Source organism: Gobio gobio, assembly GCF_949357685.1.
Source record: "Gobio gobio genome assembly, chromosome: 15".
Classification (NCBI taxonomy): domain Eukaryota; kingdom Metazoa; phylum Chordata; class Actinopteri; order Cypriniformes; family Gobionidae; genus Gobio; species Gobio gobio.
In genome coordinates, this window is record NC_137108.1 from 6,994,099 (window position 1) to 7,020,278 (window position 26,180).

General features: G+C 39.4%; 1 protein-coding gene across 4 annotated transcripts; it reads right to left on the reverse strand.

Annotated features, from left to right (window-relative positions):
* Positions 1–6,365: 6,365 nt before the first annotated feature.
* On the reverse strand, positions 6,366–25,429 carry vegfaa (vascular endothelial growth factor Aa; the record flags this gene model as incomplete). Of its 4 annotated transcripts, none has more annotated exons than XM_079837369.1 (7): positions 24,712–25,429; positions 22,968–23,010; positions 20,312–20,508; positions 19,890–19,966; positions 16,891–16,923; positions 9,078–9,209; positions 6,366–7,742 (listed from the first exon to the last, which is right to left on the reverse strand). In XM_079837369.1, exons 1-7 carry the CDS (start codon positions 24,775–24,777, stop codon positions 7,724–7,726), a joined length of 567 nt encoding a protein of 188 aa, XP_079693495.1. In that variant the 5' UTR covers positions 24,778–25,429. The 4 variants fall into 4 exon arrangements, 2 of the variants coding, with proteins under 2 accessions (XP_079693495.1, XP_079693496.1); XR_013818060.1 differs by having other exon boundaries at positions 7,726–7,742; positions 9,078–11,759; XR_013818061.1 differs by lacking the exon at positions 6,366–7,742 and adding an exon at positions 11,535–11,759 and having other exon boundaries at positions 9,073–9,209.
* Positions 25,430–26,180: the final 751 nt, after the last annotated feature.

The following is a 26,180-nucleotide window of genomic DNA, read 5'->3' on the forward strand; positions in this document are numbered from 1 at the left end:
AATTGGTTACAAAACAGATTTAATATTGCTGGCTTCTGTTTTAGACATTGCATGGGGGTGTAAGGTTCGTGGTTACAACAGACAAGTTTACACAAGGCCTGTTTAGGGAGCATTTAATCTCTTACCCGTCAGGAGCTCGCTGCCTCCAGAGACCTGACTGTTACAACTAAACGTTGCAACTATGCTGTGCTTACTAAAGAGCAAACCTTTGTCTGTCTGTACAAAGTACGGTGCGGTTCCAATGGGTTTCAATGTGTTTTTTGCTGAGTCAGAGGCCCAACTTAATGCACCTGGGAAGAGATATTCAAGAAAGAGGCTAAAACAGCAGAGATACCTCTGGATCACGGGCCAACGGGCAAAGAAAATGTTTCTAAATCACGTTGGATCGCAAAACCACAGAGGAATAAATGAAAATGTAATTACCATCCCCATCCCCCAGGGCAACAGAATGAGATGTTAAGCAGAATGTCCAAACTACTCTTATCAAAATGATTAACGTGTTCGTTTGCCCATATAATCTTAAGATATTAGTTTAAACTTATTTGGCTTGCTGTCCACTGATGAGGGGCTCGATGAAGCAGCTTAAACTCAAGCTCTGATATACCCCCCCACAGTGAGTATGTAGGGCAAGGTACCTAAGATCAAAGTGGAGTTTAGGGAGGTGGTGGGATGCTGGATCAGCTGAGACCGAGGTGAGGTAAGCAGCTGTTTATATACTCTAGCTTTTGGCTGTCGATTGGAAGATTAGATGGGCTCGCTCCACCTTAAATTACGTTTAGGAACCTCACTAAAAAATTGTATGATTTATAATGTCAAGATACAAGAAAATAAAAAAAGACCAGAAAGGACCAGATACACTCAAATAAGTATATCAAAGAAATCAGATAAATCAACGAATGAAATGATAGCTCTAGCATAAGTTCTGCCAGGAAGATTCAATGTTAAGTCACTTATTACAATCAGAACTAACCAATAATGTCCTAAATGCTTGGAGTATAAAATATCAATACTTACACATGTCTGAGTTCCCAGATGCTGACGCCAACATCTCCATCCTCCCCTCCACCACCAGGTTGGTCCCCGCCTATACCTCACGGGGGGGGTCGGCTGCGCCCCTGCCTTCATCTCCAGGCAGGAAATGCAGAGTCTGTTACCCTCGAGACGAGAGCTATGGACGGGGCCTACGCCAAAGAAACTCTATAAACAATACTTGCTGGTCTGTTGATAAATTTGTAACGTCATTGTACTTCATCTGGCCTCCCGAGTCTTTCTGGTAGAACTGGTGTGACGTCATTTTGAACAAAATCAAGCAATAAAAGAAGCTCTCTTGGAGCTTGTTTAAGGGGTTTGAAACAGCTTGCCAAAGCAGAAAAGGTTACTCCGGCTGGTAAACACCTTCGAACAACCATTGGACCGTGATGATTACATAAAAAGTCAGTGTGGCTCGGAGGCTTCACCTTCTTTGAAAATCTTCTCTGGTTAATTTCTTCTGTGAATTCACAAAATCACTGTTGACCAGTCGGCTCTGCCTTGGCTCCTCGTGCCCTCAGATCCACCTGGAGCTGTCGTCCTTAAAGCTTCGCCAGGGTCCCTCGTCCTGCCGGCTTCACCTCAATCACACGTCACTCTGCCATCGCCATGGATTTCCGGGTATTCAGCTGCGCCTCATCCCTCCACCCTTACGGCTCTGTCAGGCTCCTCCTTCCCTCCGGCTTCACCACTGTCCTCACTCGCATCGTCGTCGCAGCAGTCCTCTGGCACCCAGGCTCCACCTCAGCCGCTCGTCACTGCGGCTCCACCTCGGTCACCCAGATCCTCAGAGTCACTTGGTCTCTCCGGCTCTGTGGCTCCGCCCAGGTCTCCACTTCCTTTGGCTACATCGCTCATCCTCAGGGTGTCGTTGAGGGCATCTCCACCATGGCTCCTCCCTCCCTTGACTCCACGTGGGCCTCAGTCCAGGCCACCACCTGGCCACAACTCCCATCATCTCCTCCACGGCTTCTTCCTCCATCGCCTCCTTGGTCTGTTCAGCCTGCTTTTACCAGCCCTTCGCCAGACCCTTTCACCATCCCTTCATCTCTTCCTTCTACCTACACCATGCTTAACCTTTGTGACAAAGTTCAGCTGCTGCCTTAAATCAAATTGGCTGTACAAGTCAATTCAACTTAAATTAAATTAAACTGACTTAAAAAGTTGAGTTGAATCTTGTGTAACTTATAACAAAGTTGAAATTGCTTAAATGATTTGGATGAATCACTATAAATCACTATATACTTTCCTTCTGTGGTAAACAGAAGCTTTGTCATTGTTCCAAACATTTTATTTCACAGAAGAAAATCAGACAAATAGGTTCCCTTTCGAGGGAACACAACGCTGCATCACCTGCTGACGCTATGGGGAAACATCCTCTGGCATCTGAGGCGCGTTTTACTTCTCAGCAATAACATTGCCAACGCAGTGCAATGATGTCACATGGAGCACCCAAGTGTATAAATGGGGTGCCTGCAAGCACGTCATGGCCCGGAAGTCTGTATTGTGGCTTCTTCCGGGTTAGACGAGAGCAATCAGCTCGCTTTTGGTTCTGAGTCTGAGGAGCTAGATGTGGAGTCAGTTGCAGACATAACTTCTAAGTCTGACATTCTCCCCTCTATCAAAGCCCTGCATGCAATGAGCTTTTGGAGCTTATGAATTGTGCCACGGCCCAACTAAGTTTGAATTGGTCCGGCCCAAAGTGTGCGATCATCAGTGGCCATTTAGATGAGAAATATCTGCCAGGTCATAAGTCTCCAGCTATGGTGAGCCTTCCTTTTCTTCCGGACCTGCACACCGAAGTGGCGGGTTCATGGAAGCACCCTTGCTTTGCTTGCATAGTTCCTTTTGAGTTTGAGTTACGCAAATATCAAGGGGATGTGTGAGAAGGGATATGGATGCCTATGGTCAAAGAGAATTTAGCAAGCTATCTCTCCTTGGGGACAACTGCATCACTGAAGATTCCTGTTTTGCCATGTCATGCCATGCCAGATGACATTTAGGCTGGTTTGAAAATCGTATGTGGTGGCAGATTAGGCAGGTGGTGTCCTACACACCATGGCAATGCTGCAGGCATACCAGGCTAAACTACTTAAAGACCTAGACCAGGGGAAGGCAAGTTCTATCCTAGAGAGCTGCTGTCCTGCAGAGTTTGACTCCAACCCTAATCAAACACACCTGAACAAGCTCATCAGTGTCTTCAGGATTACTAAAGCTACAGGCAGGTGAAGGTTTTTCAGGGTTGGAGTCAAAGGGTTTATCCCCTGAGGCAGTTGCCGAACTGCACATAACCACAGACCTGGCTCTCTGCACCACTAAACAGATGGCCCGCTCCATCGGCCAATCCATGGTGGTGATGGTGGTGATGGAGAGGCATTTGTGGCTTAATCTGTTGGGCATTAAAAAGGTGAAAAGTTTGTCCTCTTTGATGCCCCAGTCTTGCCTTCTGGATTTTCGGCGCTGACATTGAGATGGTGGTAGAGAAGTTCATAGAATGTATCCTTCCAAATATGTCTCCCTTGCCAGGTCAGGGCTCCTCCAAAGTCTTCTGGTCTTTCTCTGAGATCAGGTTCTTGGAGAGGGGAGCAGAAGGCCAGAATGGCTGCTCAAGCCATGGAAGAAGCGCCGCGCTGGGCAGATCTGAGGGTTGTGATTTTGGCTAGAAGGAAGGGAAAGATGGGTGATTGAGCTACCCCCACTCTCTCCCTTGCCATTCTCCCCATTTTTGTAAATATTGTGTAGTGAAGTAGGATTATGCTCCTTGTGTACAGATTGGCCTTCATCCTAACAGACTACTTGAAGGTTGGAACAGGACTTGGCAGTTGGAAGGTTTTGTATCACGGTCGACAACCCATTCTCTGTTGCCTCCCCAGAAGAAATCATTAGTCTGTAAGTTGAGAATTCTGAGAATTCCTTTCAAGCAACTCCGTATTTCATCTTCGCCTGGTTGGCTGATGGATGTGGTGCTACAAACTTAGCTAAGGCTATGTCTATAGTCTCCCCTGTTAGCTCTGCACTTAGGGGCTTTGAGCTGTCCTGTAGCTGTGGCTCGAACTGGTCTAAAGCAGGAGTCCCCATTTCAGAAACAGTTGAGCACGGCGTTTGGGACTCTGTTCTACCACCTGTAGTACTGGGCTAGTTGAGAGCATCAGCAACTGATGCAGCATCGAGTTCCATCAAAAGGGAATGTCTTAGGGTTATGTATGTAACCCTGGTTCCCTGAGAAGGCAAAAAGACGCTGCTTTGCATTACCATGCTTCTGGCATGCCTGCCTTCAGACAATTTGAATCTGATGACGTGCTTGCAGGCACCCTATTTATATGTTTGGGCACTCCGTGTTACGTCATCACACTGCACCAGCCAATGGTTTTGGAGTGAAGTTACAAGTGCCACAGACACTGGGTTCCACGAACCCGCATCCCCATAGTGTCAGCAATTGACACAGCATGTCTAACCATCTCGAACTGGGGTTGCATACATAAGATGTTTGGAACAACCCTGAGGAGATTAAATTAGTTTTTTTTTAAAGTACAGTAAACTGATCATTTACATGTCAAACAGAAGTTCTGAGAGCTTTCTGAAGGTGAATGTTTGTTTAAATCTCCTGAAGGTTCTCACATTCATTAGACACAACCAAAGGCAGAGGAAATAAAACACTGCTTATGTGCAGATTAGTCACATGGTCTACTGTAAAAGGTGCTGTAATCTATTTCAGTAACCTTAATATGGGTGTTTCATAAGTAAATTGTTCCTGTAACTCTTGTTATCTAATAAGGAAGTGTAAGTCAGTTTACTCTCTGTTTCATTTTAGGGCTGTGGTAAAACAATGTTTGAACCAGTAATTTGGTGCTCAATATAGGAAATGCAGACAAAACATGATCCCATTAACCCCAAGTATCTTCTTATTGTTGTATAAATATTGAATAGCCCAGTCCAAGATGAGTATAACTGATGTAACTGATTATAGTCACAATAATGTGATTTTTTTTTTCATTCTTTAAGTTTACATTTTTTTAATGAATGCGTCTAAGGGGGCTGATAAGTGTCTAAATGGGACTGCAGAGGTTGTACAGAGGTAGGACATTAAGTGCCATCACACTGAACAGCAGTGGTGGTGTTTTAAAATGAGGTGGCAAAGTCCTCACATTTTAAAAAACATTCAAATGTAAATTAATGTCCGTTACAATTTATTTTTCTGGTTAAATGAACATTACATACAAAAAGAGAGTCCAAATACAATTCTATTTTGTATTTTTACACTGTAAATGTTTTATAAACATTTTTGTAAACATTTTTGTAATGTTCTATTTATTAAAACCAAGTATAAATTTCATTAAGTTAGTTCTTTTTTTTTTTTTAGTTCTTACTTTTACACAGTCTTATATTTATTCCAAAATAATAACTAAATGCAGTAACAATTTAAACAATATATATTATTTTTTAACTAATGTGCAGCTTTTTCATAGTCACCTTATTTTCAGCATCATCAAGCTTGTACACACTGGTCACAGACATGAAGACGTACCTTTAATTTCCCCAAGCTGATTAAAGCTCATCAAGTTTGATTTTGACGTTACATAAAGCGGTGATATCTAAGTGGCTGAGTTGTGTTGCTCCGTTCCCATGGCTCTTGGCCCCGTCCTGCTTGCCACAATGTGTTTTTTTTTCTCCTGTGTACTCCTAACGATCGTTAATATTAAAGTCTATTTCAAGTATTCCTTCTTTGTGCATGTTCTTTACCACACTACATGTTACAGTTGTCAGATGAGGTAAGTTAATAAAATAATTTAAAAGCAAATCAATATTTCATGTCGTTTTTTGTGCAAGTAGTCATGTGATAAGCAGGGTGATCAAATGAAGAAAACACAATTACTCAAATTTTGACCTTTTCCTCACACAAAGCTACAGTATATAGTGTCCATATTATTTTTGTATGCTTTTTTTCCTTTTTGGAGCTTGGGAGCATAAATAACCCTCCACTATTGTTGAATGGAAAAGAGAAGTTCGTTTTCACAATAATAATAATACAGTATCATGACATGAGGGTGTGCGTAAATGGTGGTAATTCTCCACAGAGCTTTGAGATGGTGGGAACACCAGTATTTTTCAGTAACCAGTCACTTTTTTTTATTACATCTGTTGTTTTATAATAGCTTTTATGTGATAGTAGGCATTGTCTTTATTGCTTTACAGCAACTTTTCTTAATGTAATTCGTGCAAATTCCTTGTCCTACTGTAAGGTTTTTTTTTTTTCCTTTTGAAAAAATTACCAACATAATATCAGTGTGTGCAGCTGCAAATTGTAAACTGACAAAAACAGACTCGCCAAACAGAAATCCATTTTTGCTTTAATAAAAAACAATATCATTTGAAAATAAATATGTTTAATAGTTATACTACAACACAAAAGGATGTTAATATTTAACAGCACCAATAAATATATTACTGTGAAAATATACTGAAAATGTGGCTGTACATGGAAAACAAACAAAAGGGGAAAAAAACACATTTCTGGCATTTTCACACAAAGAGAATGTTTTGTTTTCTCCTCCTCGGGTCTTGTATCTCCACCAAACTGATCACTGATACAAAAATGTTGAAATAAACAAACAAAAAAGGCGCATTCAGGAATGTTGAAGTATTTGTCTCTCGTTTCATTTGTCTTTCGTTCTATAAAAGCCGTCCACAGTTTTCAGATTGATGACAATGTCGATAGGAAACAAAGCAAAACAATATCAACAATAACACTGCATATAAATAGATCAAATTAAATACACAGAATACTGAACATATTCTAACAATATAAATTAGATGTAGTGAACTACATAAAGGGATATTAGATATGTATATACAGACATTGTGTGGTAATGAACAGTTCCTAAAGTTGTGTGCAATATTCTCTTTGGAAAACGTTACGAACCTTAAATATTTGAGTTGTCTTTTACTACTGCTGTGAACTGAATGATTCCATTCCTTGGCAAAAGTTTTGTCACATTTATCCTTTTTTTTTTCATATATACATACATGTAATATCCCTTTAGTATTATCACACCAAGTCCTATAGGATGTTAGTCAGTACAGGTGTCTTTTTGACTAAGACTTCACCCTAGTAAGAGTGACATCACAGAAATAGATAGTTCCGCATTCGTATCCCGTGCCTGGACCCACTGTTCCGTACAGTCCGGAAAGAATCTTTATTATGTCACTTCCTCTCCTTTGATTGACAGTCTGTAACTGTTCATATAAAGGGGTGGAGGTCATCGTTTGCACCTCTCAGCGGAGTCTTGGACATTCGATCCGAGTCTTTAAATGTGAATCCACAGCCGGCCGATCCAGTGAAGCATTACCTCACTGTGCTCTGTCCAATCACAGGCCCAGGTGCAGTGACTCTGCAATATATCCCATTCACACGCCAAAGCAGCGTCTTCGTTTACTTGTTTGTGGTAATTCAGGTGATAGCAGCGACACACATTGTCATTGTCATTTAATATATATAATATATATATTCTATATATTCATATATTAATATCTTAAAAATATACAGTGGGATGATATCTCCTGCCCTCGTTTCGTTCTTTGTCTCTCGTTCAGGGTAGTGTCTGCAGTTCATCCAGGGAATGCATCCTCAGGTTTAAAAAGTGCTGTGCTGTAAAAAAAATTCCTTCATTCAGTGTTCTGCCCAGCGTTCCGCTCATCATCTTGGTTTTTCACATCTGAAAGAGAACAATGGATCGGTTAGAGATCTGCTTGACCTGCACTGGGGAAGCCATGCCAATATATGTCAAGGAAAGCCTATGCACGTATTGATCTGTGACTTCACCAACCCAAAACCCCCACAACCAGTCAAGAGATAAACCTCTTCACCCAACAGAATGAATACTAGCACTCGGAATGGAAAATATGATGACTATACCGCATGAGAATTGCCTTGTGAAATAATATACTTTAAAATGATATATTTAAGTGCGAAATGTAATGTCAAAATAAGTGTACTTTTTAAAGATCACCAAACGATGATCAAAACAATGATCTTTCACACATAGCCATGATAGTGTACTCTCTTTAAGTGGCCTTTTATTTCATTAATATTATATTATCTGCAAGTAAATATACTTTTAAGATTTGTAGTCTAACTTGTTTTATTCAGACAGTTTGTCAAGTTATCATCTTTAAGCAAGATACAGTTAATTTTGGATCGTTGGCAGTCTGATCTATAACATTGCATTGTATTGTGGGACATTGTATTTTGTGCAGATTGATACAACGTATGGTAGTGTGGGATTATGTCGTTATGTAAAAATTTGTTTTTTGGACGAGGTTCAAATTTGGTTAGGGTGGAACGACCACAGGATCAAAGTATGCTGTGATCTCCACTAAATATAACAATAAAAATGTGGACAACATATACAGAATGCCAGCAAAGGCCACATAAGATCACACAGTTTAAATTAGTGGGACAGTTGATGAGAAGCAAACAGCATGGACACGCTTATATCCACATATACTGTATAATTCAACATGATCTCACATTATGCCTTTGAAGGGCTAATGGCACAGTTTTGCACATAATGGCAAAATCAACAATGCCAAATTAAGTTCTGACTCATTATGAACATAAAATGGCAATAACTGACGTGATAAAAGAATGAATCAATGAGAGCAGGATGTGTGAGTTGCACACACATATACACATATGCACCATCCCTGTCTGTTTACTCAAAATCATATTGCTTACTGACAGAATATCTTGTTAATGTCAGCGAATTCAGTCCATTAATCATTTCTATGCTCAACGCCAAAGTGTTGACACCATACATGATGCCGTTATTAGTGCGAGGCAGTAGTGCACTAGATTCTGACATCAAAGCCTGAATCTCACAGCAATAAACCACATCACATACACACACACACACACACTACGTCACCCTACACATGCACATATAAGAGGGAAAATGCAACAAGCGCTATAAGCATGCAAAGAGAAAGAGCGTCAGATGGGACTGGATGAGAAGATGCATGTTGCACGTCGTGAAAGTTCATAAACAAACCTGCAAGTTCTTTCGTTTAACTCAAGTTGTCTGGACTTGCATTGCAATTGTGTGAATTTGCAGGAGCATTTACAGGTGAGGGGGTCCTGCACATACAAGCGCTTTCTTCTCTCTGAGCAAGGCTCACAGTGGCTGCAAGGGAAGCAGAAGGGAGAGACAGAGAGACATCTAAGCACTAGTGATCTGGACAGAGCGTTGGAGTGACGCACACACACACACTTAAGCACCTCGCCATCACACACAACCTCCACCGGATCAGACTGCGTGAACTGTTAAAAATGTGTGTTCTTTTTTGCTTAGTTGTGAAGATGGGTAGCATTAGTGGCAGAAAGAAAGCTGAGATTGGGTGTGATGGTAGTGAATTATGACTTCATTCATCCATCCATCCATCACACATGAGACATGGTGATTAGTGGCAACACTGAATTCAGCAATTATTGGACTGACGCAGACAGCTGCATTCACATACACACACACTTTCACATATACACAGCTGAAAGCAGCATGATGCAAAAGCAATGTTTGCAACAATGACTTGGTCAACTATAGAAACTTGTCACAGTATAGTGCCACAGTTTTGAATCATTTCTAAAATGGTTTCATACACAAACACATTATCTGTTCTAAAATGTGACTTTTTTAATTGTGTGAGAGTGCACAAAGACTGTGAAAAAAGTGATAATGTGGGCAAAAAAAGCGAGCAAAAAAAAAAAAATACTCCAGTTTTTCTCAAATTATATTTATGGTTTGGTTCAAACCTTACATTTTGTTGCAATATTAATCAAAATATTTATTTTCCCCAAAACATTCTTAGAAAGTGATTTTTCATTATGAAGACCATACCTTAATTCATTTATTATCACTATAAACAAAAGCCAAATTAGCTATTTGACAGCAGAGTTTTCACTTAAGATAAAACTAAACTGTTTGTCAGTGTTTAATTTAGTTTATTTACTATAAATAAATGCAGCTGTAAAATCCTTAGGGCCTGATTTACCGAACAGTGCAAATTAGCGCGAGAGCGCAATTCCACAAAAGTGCTGATGGGAGTTTAAAGTCCAGCGCGTGATCTACTGACGACACACAAATGAAAGAACACAGACGCAGCGGATCATTTCCATAATGACCAACACAATCTACCAGTTAGCGTCTGGTTTAAGACGTGCTTTATTGGGGTGGTAAATAATGGCGCAAACACCAGTAAATTGAAGAGCGCAAACCTTAGTAAATCACTCTCCTCACATAAAGTTTGTATCTGAAAGGGAAACTCCTACAAATACATATGCAATAAGATCAAAAATCCTGTCCACGCCTTTTCAGCGCAAATGTTTCACTGTAGAAAATCCTGACAGTAGTTTTTTAACGCCAAAATGAGGGTTTGCACTGGAGCAAACTGTTAGTAAATCTGGCCCTTAATGTTTATTGTGATGTCTTTTAAAAATATACATCATATTTTCTGTATAATAATAATAATTTCTGCAGTCAGTAAAGCTAGTACATCATGTCGAGGGTTACTTGCTTAAACAGAACAAAACATGCTTTAGTTCGCCCAAAAATGAAAATTATTTCATTTTTTACTCACCCTCATGTCGTTCAAAACCAGTAAGACTTTCATTCATCTTTACAACACAAATGAATATATTTTTTATGAAATCTGCTACGCAACTACCACGTTGACACTTCAAAAAGTTCATAAAGAGGCCGTAAAACTAATCCATATGAATTAAGTGGTTTAGTCCGAATTTTCTGAAGAGACTCGATCACTTTATATGATGAACAGATTGAATTTAGGCTTTTATTCACACATAAACATCTAAACTCACACATTGGATATGGTAAACATTTATATTTATGCGTTTGGCAGACGCTTTTATCCAAAGCAACTTACATTGCATTCAAAGTACACATTTTAAATTTTGTCAGCTCTTGCTTTCCCTGGGGATCGAACCTATGACCTTGGTGTTGCTAGCGCCTTGCTCTATTGTTTAAGCTACAGGAAAGCTCAAGTGCTTATGTTCGCTGATACATTTTTAAATGTGAATAAATTCAATCTTTTCATCATATAAAGCGATCGAGTCTCTTCAGAAAATTTGGACTAAACCGCACGGTTCATTTAGATTCGTTTTACGATCATCTCTTTAAATGGTAGTTGCGTAGCTGTCAATGGAGGGACAGAAATCTCTCAGATTTCATTAAAAAGATCTTCAATTGTGTCTTATGGGTTTGGAACAACATGAGGATGAGCAATGAATGACGGAATTTAAATTTTTGGGTGAACTAACCCATTAACTCAGTTTTGTGAAGACAAGAGCCCGTCTCTGAGATAGTTAAGCTGCTGTTGTCAGAAACGTCAATGGGGCCGGAATACAGGAGAGGGATCACATGAGCGTGGCGTCATCCCAGCAGGACATTAGTATGATAATGACAGAGACAGCCATGCAACCACTGTTTATTTACCTTTGGTTGCTTTCCTCTTTGCGGGCCTTGGGCCAACAGTGTGAATATGAGTACAAATAAATGCAGACTGAGTGAGATTACAAAGAGCAAACAAACTGCCCTGAAACAAAGCCAATGACTGAGAGCAAAATACTGCTTGAGCGCAGGTGAGCCGAGGCGCTGAGATCGCCTGTATCTCCCTCTCTTGCTCTCTTTCGGCTTTTAACCCTCCCCACTCTGGGTTTTCTGCAAAAAAAGGAAAATAACGCAAAAATAGGACATCTAAATAAAGTTTGGAACAGTCATGCTGAGAAAGATCTATCAGCGCTATTAAACTATTTAACTATTTAAATATTAAACGTATTACACTACCGATCAAAATGATTTTGTTTTTTTTATTTAAAATTAAGAATTTTACTCCGCAATGATGCATCCTAAAAAATCACACACAAAAAAAAAGCATCACATCATCATTTCAGAATGATTTCTGAAGGATCATGTGACACTAAAGATTGGAGTAATGTTGCTGAAAATACAGCTTCGATCACAGGAATAAATTAAATGTTACTATATATTCACATAGAATACAGTTATTTAAAATTGTAATAATATTTCACAATATTGCATATTTTTCTGTATTTTTAATCAAATAAACGCAGCCTTGATGAGCAGAAAAGTCTTCTTTCGAAAACATAAAATCTTACAGTCCCCAATCTTTTGAACGGTAGTGTAAAGGCTAGGCCTACACTGTTAGAAAAAAAGGTACATTGCTGTCACTGGGGCGGTACCCTAAGGTACACAACCGAAAAGGTACTAATATGTACCTTTAAAGGTATTAATATGTACCTTTAAGGTACTAACACGCACTCTTAAAGTACTGATATGTACCTTTTAGGGGTGAGTAAGGTACAAAGATGTACCTTTTCACTTTTGTACCTTAGGGTACCGCCCCAGTGACAGCACTGTACCTTTTTTTCTGAGAGTGTATATGCCACTGTTTTGAACCTAATTTGTATATTAATATTTAACATTTTAAATAAAGCAGTATACATATTCATTATTCGTTTTTGCTGTGGTTTCAGAATTGATACAATCAATCATGATACTGGACTGCTGTTAGTATTGACTAATGACAACTGAAACTGCTATTGTGACAACCCTAATTGCCACCAATTAAAGCGAGGAGCGCCGCGTCACTGACAGCCCTCATGAGAAATCAACGACAGACGCTATAGTCCAAATAAGCAGCTGAATAGTTTGAGCCATAGCATGTGTGTGTGCGTGCGTGTGTGTGTTTGAGGAGCTTAGAGGTAAGGATCGAAGTACAAGAAGCTGAACTTGAGCTTGTGAATCAGAACCCAGAGTCGCTGGATCCCCGCCCCCCACTTGCCTACGTGCTGAGAGACAGGCGGTAGGGACGACGCGTACAGAGCCAGCTCTTAGCCCCATGACGAACGGATTTCATTTAGCCCTCTCAGCTAACCTGATCCATCTCTGTACGTTCGCATTAACCTAGCAAGGTGCACAAATGCACAAAGCTGCCGCGCATCCAATTAAAACGTGTTGTGTTCCTTGACCTCAGCCCACCTCAGTTGGACACTTAAAGCACTAATGCCATTCCACTAGATGCAAAACATCAGAGCAAAATCAAATGCTGCAGGAGCTTTTATCCACACTAATGTCACTTTTTTAAATGACATTTGACATTTCTTTAACAAAAATTGAGCTGACTTGAGCAGAATAATGACATGTTTCATAATGATTGAACTTTACACAGTTATTGAACTGAGCTGAATCATTACTGTACTGATTTGAGATCAATAACAACACTATTATTTTGCTACAGGCATCTTTAGAGCAGAATTTGAATTTGTCTCATATTTAATGAAGTCTGCATCATTAATTCTGCCTCTTTCAAGGGTGACTTGACTTAATAAATCTACCATTGTGTATTGTGAATATTGTTGGCTCTTTGACAAATTTCTTTTGTTCCTGCTAAATGCATAAATGTAAATGTGTTGCTTGGGGGGGGAAAGCCTTCATATGCTATTTTTCCTTAAAATGACTGCCATTTGATTTATTACTTCTGTTATGTAACACAATGACTGGCTTATGTGGCTTCCTTAAACTATGTAAACACACACACACACACACACACACACAGGTTAAGACTAAATGAGGTTTGTGAAACAGCTCACAGTAACCAACAATAACCTCTGTCTCAGGCTCACCTACTATTTAAAAGGCTAAAAATAAAAGTGGGTTAACACTTGCTACTATGATTAGTATGGGGAAGTAGGCAAGGGTCAGCCTTGAGCAACTGCGGTGTGAGAGGCAGCGGGTGGTCTTCACAGCCTCCATCTTACAGCTGCCATACAGAGCAAAAGCTTCACCCCAAAAGAAAAACTGAAACCATCCTATAAACGAGTCTGTTATCAGTGCTCAGGTCAGAGGTTTTTTTAAGAGCTATATACAGAGAAATTACGGCTTTTATTATGGGCTGTAAAACCCTCAGAGCGGATTGTTCTTGCTCTAAAATCAAATTGCACCAGCCATGTTTGAAGGCACATTACTGGAGGAATGAATTGTCTAGCGTGGTCACATTCCTGCTACCAAAAGCAATCAACCAATTATGGCTTAATATACAACACATAATGTCTTTGGCGTGCTCAAGTTCGTTATTTCACTTTGAACACCATGTGAGTTGAAAAAATCCCAACTTATAAGAGCACTGCAAGTCATGTGACAAGAGCCAACCAATCAGCTTCACCTATCCCATAACAACATTGAAAGCTTAGCCAAGATGGAGGAACAACTGATCATTGCTATACAAGCTGTACGGTTTGTCAAGCGGTTATTATACAGGCATTTTCTGACGTTTTTAGATGTGACATGCGAACGCAACATTATCGATATTCAGCAATATTATTGATTTAACTGCACTGACACTATTGGATGAGAACAAAACTCAAACTGAATTGAGTTGAATAATGACACTGTTGTCTTCTGTTTTTAAACTGAGTTGAATCAACATCTTGAGCTGAGTAATGGCAACTTTAAAGCAGAATATGAATTTGTCTCATATTTAAAGTTTGCATCATTAATTCTGTTAATCTCCTGTTTATTAACTTCTGTGACACTGCTATGAAGCAGTTTCTATTGTATAAAGTGCTATAAAAAATAAAGGGAATGGTGACTGTGCATTACAGTCATTTTACCACAGGTGGGGAAAATGGAATCTTTGGAAGTTTGTGCAGTTCCCTTACTTTTTTTTTTTTTTTTGCTGCATTGTAATGAATTCATCTACTGGACTTAGATATGGTAAAATGTACTAAACTGCTCTGCGCACTTATTTATAGCTGAATACATATTAACAAGCCGGGGCGGAGATTTCGTAGAAATTTATGAATGGCGGGCACTGCAATTCCCTGAGGATATGCGACGCTTTCTGAGGGCACAGATTTAGCGTGGGTCCGCTAATGCAATAACTTTTTTTTCCAATTTTTCTTTGTGAGACAGGCTGCCATGTTCAGCAGATGGCAGGCATTAAATTATGAATGGTTATCTGGCAGATACAGAGATGTACTTGCTATAAAAAGACGTCTAACACACATAAAAGGAAAAGCAGGTTTTGTTGGGGGTGTCGTGTCATGATGAAATCCTGTTGAATGCAGCGAGTCTTGAGTTTGTGCCTGAGGATTAGGAGGGATTCGGCTGTTATAACATTTAGTGGAAGTTGATGTAACTGTTTGGGTGTGTGATCAGTGCTTCACTTTATTAGCTTTGATGTGGGGAAACAGGGTTTGAGGGTGTGTCAAGGCGTGCTGTGGGAATCATGGCGAGTTGCGGTTGTTCGGATTTTTACACACTGAATTTTAAGTCGATATATTGAATGTTCACAATAAATTAAATTAGCGGGCAATTAAGCATCATTATGAATAATACCAAAGTCCTTTTCAAGGAAAGTCTGCTCACTGTCTGGCCATATTTGCAATGCCTCTGGGCAGCTATTTCGGGCATCCAAGACCAAGTCCCATCTAAATTAATGGGGGAATCTTGCAATCTCAAAAAATGCTTGCAGAAGTCATGTTTAAATAACATATTCCCAATCAGCAACACAATCTGTTATGAACTATCCCATGAATGCCTTGGCTGGATGACACTTAATGTTCAAGCGCATGTCTCTGAACACTAAATGTTTCTAACACAACCTGAGCTTCTAATGGCAGCTGCAGTGATGCAATGGCTTTACCAGTCGCCAATTGGCTTTTGATTTAGAAGGCAGGACTCAAAGTCTCCCATACGTAATTCACATGAGTACACTGTCTATGCATATCTAAAATACCATGCTTTTAAAAGCACCATTCATGTGGCAATTAATACACGCTCACAGTAATGCCTTCATTCATATGTCTTCATTCATTGCTTTATAATGCAAAGTAGAGGGAGTGCTAAAGGTCATGATTTTAGTATCATTGATTTACTATTATAGTTGTGTTAATGTTTTTGAATTTTGAAATGTAGGATTATATTTTATGTTTTCATTTTAATTGTATTAATTTAAGTTTTAATTAAGTTTTTGTTAATGTTTTTGTAGGATTTTAGGATTGATGCCACTTTCAGAAGTAAGAACATTTGAACACTTTAAAAAAAAAAAAAAAAACAGTGGCAAGATGACTAAAATGTTGTGAGCTGGAATTCCCGGAACTTTACATATAAGTGAAAATAAAGTCAACTGAGTGCTGTGTGTTTACAAAGTGAACTGCACTGGCGCTGTGGACATCTGAGTTCATTTAGAATGTCCGATTCGCATACAAGGCAAACTTCTTGTGAATCGCCATAAAATTAGTGATAGAACAATAAGCAAATGGGATGTAGCATTACGACAATGCAAGCAGCATGAATCTGGCAATGATGAAGATATGCACACCCACATCATCTCAGCTCTCCACTCGTACGCAGACAGAAAAGACTGCTGAAGCTGCACTTACTCTGAGTCATTTATATAACATAAACACTGACTAGCATATTTTTCTGAACGACTAGTTCCTACTGGAATACATTGCTACAAGCGCCATACGCTCTCAATTTTATTGGTCAACCCAGGCAAACAGCTAAAGATGCACTGCATCTTCAACACTTGAGCTTAACTGCTAAGTAGCCGCTAGCACAGTGTCCAGCCGGCTGCTTCTCATTGCCAGTCAATCACCCCAGTCATAACAGTTTTGGTCTGTGTATTTAGAAACGCCCTGCTACATGTAGAACCGTCCACACGGTCAACAAATTAATCTTAACTGTTTCAGAAACATCTGTTATCTTGAAATCACCCATAAGCTTGACATTGAAAAATAATAATAACAGCAATAAACAAACTTACTTTTCTTTCTTTACTTCGACTTCTGGCTTTGGCCTGAAAAAAACAAATGCAACAGAGGTTTAATTCACATTTTATGATTTAAAGGAATAGTTTGCTAAAAGTTAGTATCCCGTCACTCATCTTTGATCTGTGCTGTTATGTTTTCTGTGGAACACGGATTTTAGCAGAATCTTTGATATTGAATTCCCTTTATATGTCGCAACAGGTTTGATGCCTCACAAGTAGGGATGTCAATTTACACAAATTCCCATGATCGATAGTCGTTTAAATTAACAATCAATTAATCGATTAAGCGTTAGCCTTAATACTGCAATATATGTCTACAGCAGTGCATTATAGCTGACAGCATGACACGGTGTGCAAATGCTGCTCAAAACGCCATGTTCCCCACCAAATGAATGAGAAGGAGTTTGATTCTAAGTGTGCGTCTCAATCAGCTCCCTAGTTCAGTAGTCAGGGTACTGATCAGGGAGTCAGCCCATTGACTTACGTCCTTATCGGTGCCCTGACTACTGAACTAGGGAGCTGATTGAGACGCACACTAAATAAAGGGCTAGTAGGATTGTAAAATGAGTCGATTTAATTAAATTACTTATTTAATAATTTAATATAACCTCCAATACAACATGTCACCAACGCCACCTCAGATCTGTTGTTCATAATGTGTGGATATGGGCTTCCTAGAACGACGCAACTACACCCAATGAATTCACAACCATTTAATAAAATAGTGTTCTCATTAATGTTATGTAATATGACAGTCCCAATCATAGTTATTATTAGTAGTGCACTGCTGTTTGAGCTGCACGTGCTGAAGCACTGAATGAACACCGGTAAACTTGAGCATTTTGCTAGTACGTTATTTAGCTCTAATAAACGCATCCAATATGAGATTGGTCAGATATATACAAAATAAACATAATAGGCCTATTACAAATTGCACAAAATGATGCAAATGCACCAAGCGGCAACCTCCCTCAGTTTCTCTTGAAGCCAATACGGAAGTGACTTAAACTGCAATTCATTGACTGGCCACTAGAGACAGGCTCCAGAAGGAGCAGAATCTGATTGGGCCCCATGTTAAAATGCCCAACTTTACAGCAAAAAAACACATGTTTACAGCCTGGAACAAATTGTGGTTTTGGTCTATACGGCTAATTTTGCCCTTCATGACGACTGTGAGGGGGGTGAATTTTTTTATAACTCATTCATTTACATTTTATAAAGCCTTAAAGTTCTGCATAATTAAGGGCGTGGCCACTTTGAGTGACAGGTGGATTGCCGCTTGTCTGCTGTCTGTTAGTCATCGCGTCACCTCAGCTCCGCCCACATCCCGCCTCTTTGCCCATTTTCTGTTATCCGGGAGAGACGCACGATGACGCGCTGCCAAGATAGCAACGGCCAGCTCGACCCGACTTTACGCTTCAAAACTGCTCTTCAGAATCCTATGGGTGACGTCACGGACACTACATCCATATTTTTGTACAGTCTATGGAATACACAAATGAACTTGAACTAAGTTACGTGCGAGGCAGAATGCGTGACTCATGTTGTGGACGCGCACTTCCTGGAGCAACGCAACAACGAAACCCAAATAATTCACGTTTTATTACAATAATGCTCTAATACTGTGTAATATGACATTATACGGACTACCGGCACATCCGGGAACTTAACTGTCAATTTCGTCACCGCCCCTTTTTAGGGGAAAATAAACGAGGCTCCCCATAGACTTCAATATAAAATAGCGGCACAAAACAACATCCGTACACAGCCGGAAGGCTTTAATAACTTAAGAAATCACTCAGATTAAACATGTCAAGTAATGAAATGTCCAGCCTGCCTGCCAAGAGTGTGAAAGATACATCCACAAACTTAATTTGGTCAATTAAAAAAATGTCCCTTCATTCTCCCACCGTCAAATTGGTGTAACAATTGAATGATTTTACTTTAAATGTATATATATATTATGTCATTATATTTAGAGTACAGAGTGCACTTTTCTGTCCAGCATCATCCGTAATTCATGATTCAAAAACGAAGTAAAATCCTTCACTGGCTTACCTGGCGACTCGATGAGGTACGAGTAATGTCCGGGTAAGACATCTCTGGCCACTGGGTGGGGTTGTTACACCAATTTGACGGTGGGAGAATTAAGGGAAATGTTTTTTAAATTGACCAAATTATGTTTGTGGATGTAACTTTCATGCTCTTGGCAGGCAGGCTGGACATATAATTACTTGACATGTTTAATCTTAGTGATTCCTTAAGTTATTCACGCCTGCCGACTGTGTACGAGCGTTGTTTTGTGCCGCTATTTTGTATTAAAGTCTATGGGAGTCTAGTTTCTCCTAAAAAGGGGCGGGGACGAAATTGACAGTTAAGTTTTAGTCTGTATTAGTTGTGCTTTTTGAGCTGCGCGCCCTGAGCTTTACTACCGCTCTAATTCTTAACCAAATGCATCCTATATGAGATCAATCAGAAATAAATAGAATAAATACAAAATAAACACAATATTACCTCTTGCATTTGCACAAAACAAAAAGGCTGGGAATGCACACGCAAACTTATAGTCATGATGAAGGTGTAACTCCAGCTGTAAAATGGTCCCAAACATAACTCCGGCGCGCTCGCTTCATTTTTCCTTGTGTCTGCTTTAAGTGTTTCGCGGTTGAGCAGCACACACACGCATGACCCTGCTTAATCGATGATCGATACGTTTTATCGATTAAATGTATTATCGACAATTAATCGTTAACATCCCTACTCACAAGACACATGAGAACTTACAATGTTCGATGTAATTGACACCCAATATGCGCCATAAGCACCTTTAACTTAAACAAAGCTATCATGTGACTTCAGAAGAATATAGTGGCCCAGTCTACTTTTATGGAGCTCACTACAAATTGCTTCTCGCAGAAAAATAACAGCACAGAAAGTCAGTAAACTTCAATGTATTTGGACATTTGGAAAGAACTGTTCCTTTACAGACATACCTGCAATCACACTTGGTGTGTTCTGTGAAACTCATGTGAATATAATGCTGCGATGCACGTTGGTTGACTCGCAGTACCTGGACGAATAGAAAAAAAGCACATTTAGCAATTAGTGTGTGAGCATTCGTGCACTACATGCAATGTGTCTGTAATGCATTATGTTTCAATGTTCGTGATGTAGAACCACAGCTTGAAATATTCAAGTTAACAGCAAATTTTTATTTCCGTTTTCTTAAACACTGTTGAGACCAGGCCTTGACTGTGGCCTTCAACCACATAAACGGGGCGTAAACACAGTGTGCAGCGGTAAACAACATAGCTGGCATGCCAGTTAACACCGCCTCGCTGTCCCATGTTGGGCAAGCATGATATCATTGGAAGCAGGGTGAAGGATTGCACACACTGGATTGAACCAGTCTCACCTCCATGGTGACGTTGCGCGTCTCTATAGGGACACACTCTTTCGCTTCGTCGTTGCAGCAGCCCGCACAGCGCATGAGAACCACACAGGACGGGATGTACGTGTGCTCGATCTCGTCGGGATACTCCTGAATGATGTCTACCAGCACCTCTCGTGTTTTACACCAACTCTTTTGATACACAGTCATGAACTTCGTCACTAAAGAGCAAGCAAAGTGAGAATGTTCAGTCATTATCGTACCATTTTCACACTTTTTCTGTGGTCATATTAAAGGGAAAGTTCACAAAAAAAGTTCTCTCATCAATTACTTACCTTCATATCATTCCAAAACCTGTATGCTGTTATTTTGACACAGAAAAAGAGGATTTTTGAGGAATCTTCATGCGGCTCTTTTCCATTGAATGACGTTATTTTAAGTTCATATTATGAGTCTGTTGTACAACTTCAGACCCTTGTGAAAATAGTACTGGATGTGCATTTGTAGTGTACCACAAATCTTAAAAGTATAATAATATAATTTAAATAAAAGGATACTTAAAAGTACCTATGACTGTTTACTTAAGTACACTTAAAAGTGCACTTTGTAATAATGTCAATTAATTATGTTTTAATAGTCTTTTGTCATGCTTTGAATAAGTACACTTAATTTGATGTGTTGACTAGAGCCCGATCACACGATAAGGCATATAAATAATACGAGTGTGCAATGTCGTGGAATGTATACGTCAAAATTAGTTTTGGCATGCATATAATACGCACTTTATGGCGCATTATACGCATGAATCCCCCACCCCCATCCTACCCAAGAGCGTGTCATATGCACGTCATAAAGTGCGTACCATATGCACCTCATTTTGCCGTATACATTCCACGACATTGCACACTATTGATACGCATTTTCATGTGATCGTGTTGGTTGACTAACATACCAAAGCACAAGTGAATTCTTGATAATAATTTTAATTGTAATGTGTTATTCGTTATCATATTTAAAGTTAATATATTTTAAATGTGCTAAATTGCAACTTTGTAATTACAAATATACTGAAATACAAGAATGACATTAAATATATTTTAGTTTGCTTGTTAGTACATTCGGCAGTACACGTTTACTATATTTCAAAGACAATATTTATGAACAGTTATGAATAATTCTGAAATTTATGCGGGCCAAAAAGCACTAAAGTTCAGCTAATTGCATTTAATATAAATGTACACTATAATACATTTATTTAATTGTAAATAACATGCAATTAAATGTCTGAAAACATTACATTCAAGTATATTATATCCGTAATAATTCCCCCTTTTAAAAGCATTTCTAAAGTGTACTTTTTCCCAAGGGGAAATATAGCACACAAGTCATTTTTTGTGTTTTTTCTGCCTTTTTATAGCCAACAGTCATGGTAAATATGAAAAGAGCACCCTGAAGATTCTTCCCCTTTTGTGTTCCACCATCAAAATAACAGAATACAGGTTTGGAACGACATTTAAAACACAACAGTGAGTAATAACAAACCATTCAAGTCACACAGGCCTGTTCTGTTCATTGAGGACTTTAATTTCCCAAGTGGGCAAAAAAAGACATGTCGCACATGTTGAGGCGCACACACACCAGCACATGTGCCCCACTTGCACGTCCACCCTACTCCACCCTAATCTGTGCACCCTCCTGAGCTGGCTTCCCAACATTCACTCTGACCCCAGCGCCTCATGACCTGCAGACTGCCAGGGAAAAGCATGACCTCAGGCAGTGTGGCGCCAGGCTTTACTGCAGACACCTGACCTCTAAAAGAAGCCCACCCTGCGTGAGCGCTCCCTGCCACCCATGAATGCAAGAAGCCAAACACAACTGTATTTATGATGCTGATGACGTTAATAATTGCTAGAGATTTGTTGCTGGTACTGTACAAGCCACATTTCACCTAATGCCCCTATCATGACACTTTATGGCTATGATGTTTGTATCTCATATCTTTATAAGTGCAAAGTCGCACGTGGTCAGTTTTGATTTAGTATCTCTTAACCAGTTATGTTTTTACGCAAATATAAACTGACTTAATATGTTCATTTAATGCTAAGTCAGAGGAGGCCTAAGTTGTGGGAAAGTGATTGCGAATGGAAGCAGATGGGAATGATGTAAAAATAACAATACACGTTCCCTCAGAAACGTAATAGGGACTCTATACAAACAACCAGGTCCGCTGCTAACAAATAATTGTGACCTTGAGGACAAATCAAGGATAAATAATGCAGCGTTTTTAATAAACAAACATGGCCATGGTCTATGACTCCACACAAGGTTGCTTGCGGGCAGAATAATTATTCACTTTGACGATCCCCAGCACAACCTAATGAGGGTGGGAAATTTGTTCTAATCTTGCGTCCAAGCAAATATTTATGCAAGTTCAGTCTCGGCGTGACATTAAACTGTTAGAGGAGAAAGAGTGTTGTGTAACAAAGGAGAAGTATGTGATGGCCTATCTGCCTATGAAGCCTCTGAAGAACTGGGATAAAATCATTTGCGGTTTAAATTCTGCCTTGGAAATGTCATTACATGTACGTCCCCCAGGTGGTGCTAGACTCTTAGTCCGATTTCATTTACATTTTTCATATCACACATACTTCACATCCACTGCGCATATAAAGAGACTTACCATCATTTTTGCTCTTTTCCCCTTCTTTGGGTATGTGGGCAGCCTATCAGGACAGAGAAGTGACTGTTAGAACAAGTTGTAATCTGACCAATTTTATACATCACTGAAACAAACCAATAATAATGCTTGGGAAACTCTCAGAGGGGAACATTTACTTGAGTTTTGCACAACCAGAAGCACTTTAATTATGCTATACATGGTCAGAATCTAGACGAATTAGATGCTTATTATATTAGTAAGGAGTTTGCAGTGGTTCTCAACCTTTGGGCCTCCCACTGGCCAAGAAAATAATCAGGATATTTCCTCTGGAACTGCTGTACTGATGACAACGCTGCTCCCCCCCCCCCCCCCCCCCTAGCTTTTAATTAATATAAACTTGCAGTCTCAATAGATAATAAACAGCGGTTCATCTCACAATTCCATGCATGTTTTACAGTAACATCAATCTCTGCTTCTACAAATTAAAAGCAATTAAAAGTATAAAATCAAACTTTTAGCAGTACAGCAGCTTGTCAGTGGGGCAGTACCTTCAAAGGTACACACATACCCTTTAACATTGGTATTTGAGCATTATCTGGCCCTAAAGAGCACACATTCAGGTGTACAATCAATGTAAATCACAAAAATACACACAATTATAATTAAGTTGGATTAAGTTAGTCTTATTTCAAATAATTTTAAGTCATTAAGGTCCCCTTGGAAGTTTGCTGAGCCCCCTTAGAGGACCCCGGACCCTTGAGAACCACTGAGGCTTTCGGAATTTAGTTGAATGTTTTCAGAAAGTAGTTTTAGATTGTTTTAAATCATTTAGAATCTTTTTTTAAATGATCATCTTCTTTCATCTTAGTAAGTGGTGAGTCAGTTTGTCATTCAAAAAGGCTGCAGGGAGCCAATGATACTCTTACTACAATCCACACTATTCTCTTTTCCCGCCTACAGATTAGTCTCGCTCGCGGTCGTTCGCTGGTTGGTCGCGTTACTGCAGGTGGTGGACTGGCGCAACAGCTCTCGGTGTTGCGTGAGAATCTCGCCGGTTTGCCTCACAGACCATCTGCTTCATATCTAAGCATACCTTTGTCATATTCTGGACTCTACATTTGGACAATTACGAATACCCAACCAGCAAACAAAAAACAAACAAAATTACCTCATACAAATGTTTCACGACATCAAATAGGCTACGTGCACTGCCAAATTAGGCTACTATTCAAGAAAATGAATTAATGAGGCGGGAGACAAAGAAACGAAGGAGCTCAGGTGATATCTTGTCATTATTCTCGACAAGAGAGCTGTTGGTACTGATAAAATGCACTAATGAAACGTATAAAGTCAACGTTGTGACTGAATGCATAGTAAAAATTGCATTCAGTACGAGAACAGAATAACCCGTGACGGACGCGTTACAGCACGTAGCTAATAAAGATAGTCTCACATGACTGGAAAATTTGCATTTATTAAGCAAATTATTGCCTCAGGCTAACTGAGATTAAATTCGTGTACCCCTGAGGACAGGGACAAGACGGGTTGCCATAGTATTGATTAAAAAAAAGGCTATTCTTGACATGACAGATATTCGTTTGGATAACTTTTAAGCAGGATATTCCACGTGAAACTTCGGGTAACCTAGTGTGTAAAGGTTGTAATGGCACTGGGCAGATGCATTGCGTCCTCGTGCGTGTAATCTGACCACACATTAATAAAACACGTCTATATTATCTCTCATTTCAAAACTCGTAGCCCTTACCTTTACAGCAGACAGATGAAGGAGAGCCGCAAAAAATAATTGTATCGAATAAACAACAAAGTTCATGATTGTAATTCCAGTGGTGTGTTGCGGCGAGCGTCACTGAACAGTCTTTGGCTCTCAAAACAATGTGGAATATGAATGAACCGTGTGATATCGTGGGTCAAAATAATTCCATATTCTGCCCTTCAGGACCCAAGCACCTGCGTCGAATCCGCTAAAATTAACTTGGTAAGCGTCCCCGCTCCTCCAGAAAATATAATAATATAAATAAAAAAAATAGTATTAATAAGAGAATATCAAAGAAAAGAAATCGGAGGAAATCCACACTATATTGGTCCTCTCCACGTATTTCGCTTTTAAAATCCACAGTATAACGAAAAGTCGATTTTTTTATTTATTTGTATAAATCTAAATCCAAAAACAAAACAAAAAAGTTTTGTATACTTCCAAGCGCAACCTCCACTCTGCACGCGCGTCTAGGGCCAGAGAACGGCTTCTGCGCGTATGGTTATCACCAAGAGCAGGGCATTACTTGTGCCGGTATAAAGTGATCCAATAATGGCAATCCCTGGTTTAACTGCAGCAGACGTTTCCGTATTTTTATCCCGTCTTATTTCCACAATTGTTTTGTCGTTTCTCCTTGTTTCATATCGGTGTGGATAATATCGCGCAGTGTGGAGGTCTTGTCACTTTTACGCTCGCTCTGTCTTTCAGCGCTTCTGCTGCTCATACTGCAGATCTTGAGAGAATCAGCACACATGGCATGAGCTCTGATTGGCCAGTGGTGGCTTACGTAGATGATGATGCTTCTTGACTCACTTTTTATAGAAGGTGGGAAATTAACAGCATAATGCCCTTGGCTTTACGTGTGGGTTATTCAGCTTCATATAGAAGCAAAAATAGGTTTGACTTTTACAAAAGCATTTCAATTAAATTAATTAAATCCTCGGTATGCCCCAATATTTCCTCATACATCTTCCAGTTCGTTTTGGACAGGTTTGACCAGTTTGACCTAAAAGGAGGGATGTGACTCTGATAGTTGGGTAGCAACTTTTAAATATTAAGTAGTTGCACTTTACAATTAGGTCCCATTAATGGTAGTTAATGCATTAACTAGCAATAAGCAATACATTTATTTAAGTAGCCTATTTATTCATCTTTGTTAATTTTAGTTAATTGTTCACGTTAGCTCATTAAATAATATTAACAGACACAACTTTTGATTTGAATAATCTATTATTAAATGCTGAAATTAACTTTAAGAATTATTTTTCTTTAGAATGGGTTTAATGGACCCACTTTATATTAGGTGGCCTTAACTACTATGTACTAACATTTAAATTAATCATTTGATACAATGCACTTATTGTGTACATACATGTTTTTACATTGTGCTTACATTTATAAAATTACCTGCATGTAATTACATCTATAATTCATTTCTGTAGTTATAATTACACTGTTGA